The sequence below is a fragment of the Pleurodeles waltl genome, chromosome 7 (genome assembly GCF_031143425.1).
Source record: "Pleurodeles waltl isolate 20211129_DDA chromosome 7, aPleWal1.hap1.20221129, whole genome shotgun sequence".
Lineage (NCBI taxonomy): Eukaryota > Metazoa > Chordata > Amphibia > Caudata > Salamandridae > Pleurodeles > Pleurodeles waltl.
Genome location: NC_090446.1, coordinates 753,197,043 through 753,209,349, shown reverse-complemented (window position 1 = coordinate 753,209,349; position 12,307 = coordinate 753,197,043). Strand labels below are relative to the sequence as shown.

Here is a 12,307-nt window from a genome sequence, read left to right as displayed (position 1 = left end):
ATCTATTAACATCTTAAGTTCATCCATGGCCAGGAGCAGAGTGGATTCATTCCCATTACCAGGTCTAAAACCAAACTTTTCCTCCTCTAGGAGGGTGTGGTCTTCAACATGCTGTGTTTTTTCCTGACAAATCATTCCAGTACTTTAAGTGTGTAGGGCAGGAGGGATATTGTTAGAAATGTGGTCTTTGGTTGGCAGTCCGGTTCCCCCCTGTCCAAGCAAGGACCTTCATTCTAGTCAGGGTAAAGGAGAATCACCCTCAGTTAACCCGCACTCACCCCTTGGTAGCTTGGCATGAGCAGGCAGGCTTAACTTCAGAAGCGATGTGTAAAGTATTTGTACCAACACACACAGTAATACAGTGAAAACACTACAAAATGGACACCACACCAGTTTAAGAAAACAGATAATATGTATCTAAATTAAACAAGACCAGAATGAAAAAATTCCAACATACACAAGTCAAGATATGAATTTTCAAAAGAATAAGAGTCTTAATCCTCAGAAAACAGTGAGAATACTGTTGTTACACAAAGTACCTGGTTAGCATAAAAAATAAAGCGAGGCGTCAATTTCTCACTTGCAAGTGAGACCGTATGTCGTTCCTTCTCCGGTCGGGTCGGCATGCGTTGTTTCCTCTCTCCCGCAAGAGACTGATGCATTGTTTCCCAGACAGGCACCTCAGGTCCGGGCAGGCTTTGCGTTGATTTTTCACACCCAGCGATGTTGTGTTTGAAATATGGTTGCACGGTGTCAGGAAACCACGCTGCGTGGGGCTTGCGTCATTATCAGCAGCCAGTAGCGGGTGTTGCTCAACGTTTATTCAGCTGCGATGCGTCGATATCCCAGCTGCGATGCAGGTGGAGTGACAATTTTAACTGCAAGGATGGCGGTGCATCGTTTATCAGCCGTGTTGCAGATGGTGCGCCAAAAGTTTCCCCGCATGGTGGTCTGTGCTTGGATTTCTGTCCTTTTCCACCAGCTTCACCTTTCAAGGGTCCAGAGACAGGATAGGGCACCACTTAGCAGGGAAGAAGTCTCAGCAGACAGTCCAGGTGCTGGCAGAGAGAAGTCTTTGATGTCCCTGAGACTTCAACAACAGGAGGCAAGCTCAGTTCAAGCCCTTGGAGATTCTTCACCAGGGGGAATCACACAAAAGTCAGTCTTTGTCCTCTCTCAGGCAGATGCAGCTACTGGAGGCCAACCCAGCAAAGCACAGTTACAGGCAAAGGGGCAGTACTCCTCCTCCAGCTCTCTGGCTCTTCTCTTGGGCAAATGTCCCTCTTGGTTCCAGAAGTAATCTGACTTTCAGGGGTTTTGGGTCCAATACTTGTACCCCTTTCTGCCTTTGAAGTAGGCCTACTTCAAAGGAAAGTCTCTGTTGTTCACAAGATCCTGACTTGCCCATGGCTGGCCCCAGACACACACCAGGGGGTTGGAGGCTGCATTGTGAAAGTGCAGGCACTACCTATTCAGGTGTAAGTGACCACTCCTCCCTCCACTCTAGCACAGATCATCAGGATATGCAGGCTACACCCATCTCCCTTTGTCTCACTGTCTAGAGGGGATTCACAAACAGCCCAACTACCAACCTGGCCCAGACAGGCAATCCACAAACAGGCAGAGTCACATAATGGTTTAAGCAAGAAAATGCCTACTTTCTAAAAGTGGCATTTTCAAACTAACAATCTAAAAACCATCTTCATTAAAAGATGTATTTTTAAATTGTGAGCTCAGAGACCCCAAACTCCACATTTCTACCTGCTCCCAAAGGGAATTTTCACTTTAATAATATTTAAAGGCAGTCGCCACGTTAACCTATGAGAGAGATAGGCCTTGCAACAATGAAAACTGAATTTAGCAGTATTTCATGGCTAGGACATGTAAAACACATCAGTATATGTCCCACCTTTAACATACACTGCACCCTGCCCATGGAGCTACCTAGGGCCTACCTCAGGGTGTCTCACATGTAGGAAAAGGGAAGGTTTAGGCCTGGCAAGTGAGCACACCTTCTAGGTCGAAGTGGCAGTTTAAATCTGCACACACAGACACTGCCAGGTCTGAGCCATGTTTACATGGCTACTCATGTGGGTGGCACAACCAGTGCTGTAGGCCCACTAGCAGCATTTGGTTTACAGGCCCTAGGCACCTCTAGTGCACTTTACTAGGGACTTACTAGTAAATCAAATATGCCAATCATGGAAAGCGAATTACATATATAATTTACACAGGGAACACTTACACTTTAGCACTGGTCAGCAGTGGTAAAGTGTTCAGAGGAAATAAAACAGCAAAAACAGAGTCCAGCACACAGAAACAACCTAGAAAGCAGAGGCAAAAGGTTAGGGGAAGACCACACCAAGGATGCCAAGTCTAACAGATAGCCTGTAGGTGCTAAGGACCAATGAGTCCAAGGAGGAATTTTCAAAATAGGAGTAACTCTGGCCAGATTCAAGTAACTATTTGCTAATTTGCAATAGTGGTGGGAATAGTTCATCAGCTAGTTCTTTCCACATCCTATGAGGTAGAGGGTCTAGTGGCGAACCTGAGGAAGTAGACATGGCAATAGTATGAACATTTTCCTCCATTAAAGGCCCAAAAGGTTCAAACTTGTCCCCGTGGCCAATGAGGGAATTTGCCCTTGAAGAAATGTCAGTCTTGGTGAGAATAGGTAATGCTATAGTTGCACTACCTATAGGGGAAACAGCAGTTAAGCTGGGTTCCCTCAGCTGATGGGAATCCCTGATATTCTCCAGAATCCTGCTGATTTTTTTTTTTTACTCAACAAGGTTATCACAGTTTGCATATGACAACTCAATATCCTGATTCAGGCATTCCGGATTAGAGACCTCTTGCATATTGTCAAAAACCTTTTTGACATTATTTGGGGCAGCAAGGTTGGAAATGGCATAATAATGTGCTTTTGCTTTGTCAGTCTCCCTCTTATATTCATATAAAGAGTTCTTTAGGGTCTTTTTGTCCTCCTCTATGCAGGAGGGGCGCCACATTCTCTCCACTTTCTTGCAAGCTTGTTTTAGTATTTTGAGGGAAGTGTTATACCAGGGGAAAGAGGGTTTAGAGGGAGCTTTCAAATTGTGGATTGGTATTTCTGCATCAAGGGTTTCTAGAATTCTACCATCTAGAGCTTTACAGTTTTCTTCCATTAGACTTCCATAGTCAACAATATTACACAAGTTAAATAGTATGGCTTTTGTAGACTTGCTGAGTTTGAATTTGTTCCATGCCCTGCCAGATCGTTGTCTAACTATGTTCAGCTTAGATGAACTAGGTTCCCTTCCATGAAGATGGAAGGTTACTAATGCATGGTCAGTCTAGCAGAGGGGAAGGGTGTATCCCTTAATAATTAGTACCTCTGTAGAAAAGATGAGATCTAGGGTATGACCACCCCGATGGGTAGGGCCTTGTACTAGTTGTTACATACCCAAAATGTTGCAGGACCATTGAAGTTCCTTGAGTGCTAGGTCTCCCTCATCCTGCATGTCAAAATCTCCTAAAATGAAGAAATTAGAATGGGCAAGGACCATATTAATAATAACCTCAATAGAAGGTTGCAAATAAGGTTGAAGGGATCTGGTGGGAGAAGTACGATAGGGCAATCAGCAGCATAGTTGGTGCTGTGTGTGGTCGGTATGTGGATGGATGCAGAAGGACTTGCCTTTGGCACAATGGCGGTGTAGTGGCACCAGCATCCTGACTAAATAGTTTCCTCCTCTGTTGACTAGACAGTCACCCAATCCGGCAGCTGAAAGTGCCCCACTCTAAAAGGTGAAAACAATAAGCCCCAATCACTAACACACTTACTCTGAGAGTATTCCCCAAAAACAGTCCCCCACAATAAACAGTAGTTAGTTATGTCTGTATCCCACAGATGGATTATTGTTATATTTGTATTCCACAGATGGATTATTGTTCCAGTCACTACTGTATATCTTAACTGATAGTCCACACTCCCAAAGGCATGTGTTGATACAAAATGTACATTATACATGCAGTGGGTGTTGTATTAGAATATCATAGTCAAAATATTGCCTGCCATCATCATCTTGTCCTAAATTTTGATTTTAAACATATTGCCCCATTGGAGTTAATGGTAGAAAATCAACACCCAAAGGGACAATATTTGTGTAAACTAATGTTAGCATTCGGTATTTATATTCTAGCAAGCAGCTTCTGAAGTGTTTGATCGAAATCTTCCTTTGCTTCTAGTTTCAGGTTACACCATTGCCTTGAGTTCAGTTTAGGTTGACACGTTATCTGGTAATCGGCGGGTAGCTTTCTTATGTAAAGAGTCGTCAAAGTTGGTTTTGTTGTCGTAGAGCTACTCTTACTCTTGTCATCTGCTTTATTGGTTATCCCATTACTTTTAGCTTGTTAATAGTTTAGAAGAGTTTTCGAATGTCTCATGTGAGTGGCAACATAATTTATTGCTCTACATTGGACTTGTGAAATATACTCGGTGTGACTACTCAGGTGTGAATCTTCCACTTATATGGCCATTATCTGTTTATCATGCTATTTGTCTATGCTCAATCTGTCTTCATAGATCACAGTATCCTTGTTTACACAGATTGATTTTGTGACGATGAAGTGAATGAATGAATGAACGTGGTTTGTTTACAGAGCGCACAGCTACTCAAAGAGTGTCTCGGCACTTAAGGTACGAGTAAAGGCGAGACATAACAGGCAGGGCCTAGCTCACTCGTGCTTAAAAAGAAAGGCCTTCAGTTCTTTCCTAAATTTCACAATAGATTTAATAGATCTAAGATGAGCAGGAAGCTGCTTCCATGCCTTGGCAGGCAAAACTGTGAAAGAAGAACCGCCACGCACTGTCTTTTGAAGAGAGGGACAACTAGTAAACCATCAGAACTGGAACGAAGTGGTCGCGCGGCGCAGTATTCAATCATCCTCTCATTCGGATAATTTGGTCCCGTTCATAGAGACCTTGATGTACCAATGATAACGCTTTACAGATAGTGCGTTGACGCACGGGCAGCCGGTGCAGTTTTTCTCGAAACAGAGACACCCTTGCACATTTAAGGATTTTAAACAAAAGGCGAACCACCATATTCTGCATAACTAGTAGTCGGTTCGTCAATTTGCAAACCGAAAAACAGGACATTGGCATAGTCCAGTCTAGAGATAATTAATGATCTCACTTCTGTTACCTGGGCTGCATCTGAGAGATAATGCAAAGGCCTCGAGTATCGCTGCAAGGGTGGATTGCATAATTAATAATGTTTCTAAGATGGAATTGTCCGGTGCTGATCTTCAGCGATTGATTCCAACTCAGTGCTGAATACGAGCCAGTGGTTTCCGGTCTTTGGCACCAGCACTTATCAATACCAGCAGTTATGACAGTCTGTCACGTGGTGGCACAGGTTGTCTAATTTAGAGATGGGCATAACAAATGTTTACTAATTCAAAAATACATTTAAAATTACTTCTGCCCGCCACCGAAGCAATTCTTATAGCGTTGGGGGGCAGAAATAGTCTGAATTGTCACACTTGCAGGAATGTGAGGGTTAGTAGTTCTGTTGGTACTGTAATTAGCAGCTGACAAGGGCAGTGGGTGGTGCCTGCAGCAGTAGCCTCCTGACGAGGGCCCTGGCACTTATTTTCACAGATTAAACAATGTTCCACCTATCCATCAATTGCCACTCTTTATTCCAAAATTCAGTACAACTCCATAGTTAGAGGATGTCTCATAGAAGCTTGTTGCTCTCACGGTTTAAGCTATGGGTGTCAGACAGCAACGTTTATTGCATGAGGTGCCTCTTCCTCGGAGACAAACACCTGTGGCAGCTGACAAAGCGATTTCTGCAGCTATAGGCTTTTGAAACTAGTGTTTATTCAAAAAAAATGTCTAATACTCCTAGATGTAGAGGCTGCTAGAGGACAATCTGAATTAAGACTATTATTTTTAGTGGCTTAATTGTCTCATCGTTTTCCTTCTTCAAAACAGATTTCTTTGCTTTAAAGGCATAGTTAATGTTTTTTCAGATCTAAGCAGAAATCTATTTGCCTACTAAGATAGCAGTAAGGGCTGAAATAAATTATTTCTGTTAAAATTACATGCACTAATTCTGACTTTTATCCCACTGATGTACTGGATGCTAATATATTATTGCCTTTCTATAACTCTAAATTTGAAAGAAAGCCAGGAAGGATGAATTTACAAGTGGAATAACATACATCTATTTAGCACGCTAAAGGGCCCCACTAAATGCCTCCAAATCACACATCCCAAAACTCAAACTGAAAGTCCAAATATCAGTGCTCTTATGTGTTTTTTGATAGCCAACAAGCCAAGCATATCCATATACCAACCAGAACATGACCATTTCACTTGTAGAGACGACAGAAATGCGACTTCTAGTACATTTATCCTTGAGACACAGATTACTGTGATAGAGCGACCATTGGAAGCCGGCTAAAAAGTGTAAAGTTCTATCTTTTCACCAAAGATATTTGGGCTATCCGTTGAAGCTTTTGCGAACATTAAGAACATCATCGAGGAATAGGAATACGTTGAAAGGCAAACTGAGTGATACCCTAACTTAATGTATTATGAATGATTGTTATATTTGATATCCTTCTATTGTACACGGCCCCATGTTGCACAAGCACTATTCTTGCTGTGCAACCGGAGCATCCTATGAGAAATGTATTGTTGGCGTGAGTGATGCTAGCTATCATGATGCAATATATACTCCATAAAATGGAATAACGATTGAGACGTGTGACTAAAAAGTATAATTTACCAATTTATGAATGAGCTGAAGTCATATTTCTTTAAAGAACTATTTACCAGAATTTAGTAACAGCCCATTTTCACGCCTAAAAATAAGCTACTCGACCAATCACAAATTAATGTCTTTGACGTGCTGTGCTGTGTTTCCTTTCACCCTTGGTCGCAGTATATAAATACCATGTACATATAAACATCATATCCTGGACCACCACTCAACGTCCTATATTCTTTTCCTCTTTTGAGACTTATTGTGTCAGATTGGAGCATAACGCCTGCTCCTAACATGATTCTTATTTTAATGTGATCCAGTACTAATATAATTGATTTTTTTTTTTTTTGTATATAATTATATTTTCCCGCTTTTGAGAAACTTCTTCGAGAGGTTAAAATCAAAGATGTTCCCTGTATATTTGTTAATAATGTTGAAAAAAGAATTGTTTAAAAAATGGTAAATGACTTACCTGAATGCTTTCCTCTTAACATTTGTTTTTTGTTGGTGATAGGTTGCCGGTTTCTTTAAAGGGATGTGTTTTCCATTAGCTACCATTGCAATTTACAACTCTGTCGTGTTTGGAATCTTCAGTAACACATTAAGACTCATTAGTCAGCATCGGTATGGAAAACCGAAACATTCTCCAGCTATTTCAGACTTGGCTGTTGCCAGCATGGTGTCAGGCATTGTTTCAGTAGGAGTTGGTGCTCCAGTGGATCTGGTAAAAATCAGATTGCAAATGCAGACATTATCTACTAATAAAGGTAAGACAATTGTTAATTATTCTATTGTATACATAAATTGTATTTTGCACAGTGAGTAATGGCTGCTGGTTATGGGTTGGCCAACCAACGATTTGTTTGCTGCAGGGTCTGACAGATGGTCTGGCTCGGTGGGTAGTCCCCACCCCACATAGCCTATGGCCATGTGCAGCGGAGTTGGCTTCCCACATGAGGTTGGGACACAAATATCTACTTAAACAATCACAGTTAGGGTACAGTTATTCATTGAACCATTAATTTGTCAATTATGATTAGTTATATATAGCATTATTCATACACATGCCATGCAAACCATAAGTTGTACAGCAAAGCAATGCTTATAACCTCACAAATCTTATACCAATAAGTAACAGCACCAAAAAGCACAACATCATGAAATAACATATGCTTACATAATAAATCATAATGCCATCTTACTAATAATGTTAATCAGGGGTGGAATTCCTAAAGTCGGACACCCAGGATGTATTGCTAGAAGTCAAGAACAACCAGATTTTATGATTATTTTGTCCTTGGGACAAGTAGGCCCAAGCCTTGCAACACAAACCATGTGGCTGCCAGTTTACAATAGCACGTTGTGGAGCACAGAAGAGAACTGTCTGCAAATGAGGTAATATTGTACTCATATAGCAGTGCTGTGGAACTTGTATTTACAGTTCATTTAAGCATAAACTTTATTATTAGGGTGAGCACTGTTAGTAATTGCTGCAAGCTTGGACTGGACTACTGATAGTGGTTCCAGTAAATAACTGTGTACACATGTTTGTACAGTTTAACAGTATGAGGCTATGTATAATGCTCCCATAATGCTCTCTAATTAGATGCAAATGTTTGCAGACATTAAAAGCAAGATTAATGATCCTTTGTCTTCATAATAAAATGATCACAAAGAAATGCAACCAGGAAAAAAGGTTTTGCTAAATTACTGTAAAATTGTAGGTACCATTTCTTTGAAGCATTAATCAAAAACATATTCAGGATGGAAAATCAGTGTAACCAGTTTCAGCAAGATTATAGGAAACATGAAAACTAACAAGCATTGGCAAACACAATAGGTCCGACATTGGTGGTTAGTTTTTTGCTTCTATCAATGCATGTCTTGTTGTGACATGACTTTTGTAAGACTTTATTGTTGTGGGAGCAGGTTGCCCCTCGCCATTGTAAAAAAACTGGCAAAAAACAAAAATATTTTTAGGTCTCAAAAATCCACATTGCCATAGTAGTTCCTGGCACTGAACAAAACTACTTTGTGCGACAATATGCTCTTTGTGAACGAACAGTAAAGCCAGTTGACAGTATAGAGAGAGATAGCATCTTAATAAAAACAAAATGTCTTGATTGATGCCAGACCTAGTAAGACGCCCAATTATTAAAGAAAGTCACAAAAGTACACTCATGGTATATATCTTTGAATTAGTGCAGATTTGCGTATTTCATGAATTCACAAGAATTTATAGAAGTAGACCAGGAGATCATACTCAGAGAAAATATTTGTGAACTGTATTTTAGCATGAGAAAATAAGCATGTGTAGATCTGCTCATGCGAAAATCTGTTGACCGTTTAGAAGTTCACCTTCTCTTAATCATTTTTTTCTAATCCTGGAAGATGTTTTACTTCAGCCCTTGTCAGGAGTATAGACGCAAAAGGGCATTCCATTGCTTACCTCTATCTCCAACTCCAGTATGTAAATCTGTGGAAAGGTGGCATAATAAGGAAATATCTAGTATAAAAACCTTAATATAGTGTTAGCCCTGGCATAATCAGGGAGGCTATTATCAGAGCTCTTATATAATGAGATTGCTGTCATAATTTGTTGCCACATTACATAGCACCAAAGGGACAAGTAGATTTTTTTACAGGACAACTAGATTTATGAAGCAGCCTGTCCCATGGACAAGAAGTTATTCGATTGAATTCCACACCGCTGGTTAATGCTAACATGAGGAAACCCACCTCATTAATGGCATTCTTAATTACATATGTCTCCAGAGAGTTGGCCTCACAACATTGCACTAAGGGGCATATTTATACTCTGTTTGCCCCGGATTTGTGTCATTGTGTTTTCACGCAAATCCGGCGCAAACTTAACTCCATATTTATATTTTGGCACTAGACATGTCTAATGCCAAAATATTGGGGTTAAAGTCATTTTTGCCTGCGGAAAACTACTTTGCGTCAATGAGATGCAAGGTAGGTGTTCCTGGCAAAAAATGACTCAAGGGCCCAGGCGCCTTATTTATCCTCCCAGGCAAAAATCATGCATGGGGGAGGAGGGGTCAAGCTTTGCACAATTTTTTAACACCTGGGTCAGGGCAGGCGTTAGGGGACCTCTGGGCCTATTTCCATGGTGGAACACCATGAAATAAGCCCACAGGTGCCCTCCCAGCATCCAGGGACACCCCCTTCCCACACTAGAGGGACAGTGGAGGATGGGAGACCCTATCCCAGGTAAGTAAAGGTAAGTACCGGTAAGTATTTTTTTTTAAGTGCCATAGGGGGCCCTGAAATGGGCCCCCCTACATGGCACTGGGTGCAGTGGCCAAGCCCAAGGGACCCTGGTCCTCTCTGCTGGCCATTGGGGTGGAGGGCATGACTACTGTCTTTTCTAAGACAGGAGTCATCTGGTATGGATGGTTTTGCATCAGATAATGAATGTAGGCAGGTCAGAGTAATTATTTTTACTCTAACCTGCCTAACGTCATTTTTTGGTGCAAAACCCCCTTCTTCCTTACCGCCAGCCCCACCAGACTAACGTAATTTTTTAAAACTCTAGTCTACCCTTTGCACCGGCTTGTGGCATTCCATAAATATGGTGCCCAGCTGGTGCACGGAAATGGTGCAAGCAAACGCTAAACATTTTGGTGCAGAACTACGTTAGTGCAGTTTTGCACCAAAAAGTATAAATCAGGGACTTAGTGAGTTATTGTTTGATAGGCTGATGTGTTCACCATAAAGTCCATAGGTTTATAAAAGATGGTATTTTGGGACTGTCAGAGTAATGCCATAAAAATGTAAAACTAAACACTATAACTGCGGCACAACACCAAACAACAGTACAACAGCTGAACTCAACAACACAACACACCACATTAACACATCACAACTCCATAACATAACAACAGCTGAACAACACACAAAGTAACATAACAGAGCAACAAACTTCTACTTAAAACACAACAATACAATAATACAAACAAAACAACACTATTCAACTTTACAATACAGCATTAGAAACAGTCAATACACAATAAAACACGATACCATCTTCTTTAGTCAACATAACATAAAAAACTGAACAACAGTGCACAAGTCAAAAACTCAAATATTTCAACACAAGAACATATTATCACAATATATCATAAGAGAAGAACACAGTAGCTTGCCAGCAATAAAACAAAGCAAAAACACAACAAAGTGACTCAACATGCTAACAACACAATTTAGCACTAACACGCAACTGCCGAAAAATTCAACCCAAAATCAAATAGTGCACAACAACGCAAAAGAGTATAAATCAATAGAGCACATCAAAATATCAACAAACTCCATTTTCCTTCAACTAGTCTCGGACAAGCCCTTGGGGCAATCTGGCAGTGACAGAATGGCAGGTCTGATTGGTCAGTGTTTGGGGCGGTTTCTGGCTGTTTATTAACATTTTTATAGACTGGTGAGAATTCTTTGCTGTTGATTTTCCAGATATTATAACAAACATTGCCTGCATTGAAGGCTTATTCATGCAGTCTCTCTTAACTTACAAAACACAGATTTGCAGGCCACTTTGTAGGTATCTGATATGCTAATAGGAGCCACTTTTGATTTGGTGCTGACGAATATTATCTGTCCCAGTTTGACTCTATGTCCAGCACACTCTGACTTTCATGAAGTTTATATTTACCACTATGTGCTGCATACAGTACAAACATTTTACCTGAAACTGCTATATGGGGATTCATATTAAATAAGGATTTTAATTCTAGGTCACAGTTTAAATGTAGGGGTCCCTTGGTGGGTCATAGTGGTGATAAAGACCTCAGCCTGTGATATACACTATGGGGTGACATGTAGCAAACTTTTGCGAGTCACAAATGGCCCGATTTGCAATTTGCGACCCCGCAAAATCGGAAATGGGATGCAAAAATCCCATTTCCGACTCGCAAAATGCAATGCGAGCCATTACCGGCTCGCAAAATTTGCGACCCGCAAATAGCAAGTCACAATTTGCGAGTCGCAAACCATATGCAATAGCAACTCGCAAATTGCGACTAGTCGCAAAAAGCCCATTTTGCACTTCCAATTTACCACTAACTCAGAGCAGGTGGTAACCATTACCAAAGTATAAAAGGAGACCCAGAAGGCATCTGGGTTACTCAAGATGGTGGAGATATACCTGATAGCAGTGAGGAGGAGAGCCCACGCCGCCCAGCAGAGGAGGAGGAGGAGCCAGAGACAGGAGACGATATACAGAACAAGGCAGCCACTCTTCCAACAAACTGAGGAGGAAATATTTGATAAATATAGACTTAGCAGCGCAGCTATACTAGATTTAATAGAATTACTCAAACCACAGCTACAATGCCAGACCGTGCGCGGCTGCGCCATCCCTACGCATGTGCAAGTGCTATGCTCACTGCACCTCTTGGCCTCGGGTAGCTATCAGGGGGTCATTGCTGTGGCAGGTGGGGTATCCCAAAGTGCACTCTCACGGTTCGTTAGGGCATTCCTAAACGCCTTACTCAAACACATGTCAAGATACATAT

The 12,307-nt window shown here is 41.3% G+C and overlaps 1 protein-coding gene across 1 annotated transcript in view; it reads left to right on the top strand.

The window, feature by feature from the left end:
* Window positions 1-12,307, top strand: part of SLC25A48 (solute carrier family 25 member 48) — a 239,477-nt gene that overhangs the window by 118,243 nt on the left and 108,927 nt on the right. The window contains exon 4 of the mRNA XM_069199229.1: window positions 7,279-7,531. Coding sequence (XP_069055330.1) covers window positions 7,279-7,531 — 253 coding nt within the window. The remainder of the gene's footprint in view (window positions 1-7,278; window positions 7,532-12,307) is intronic.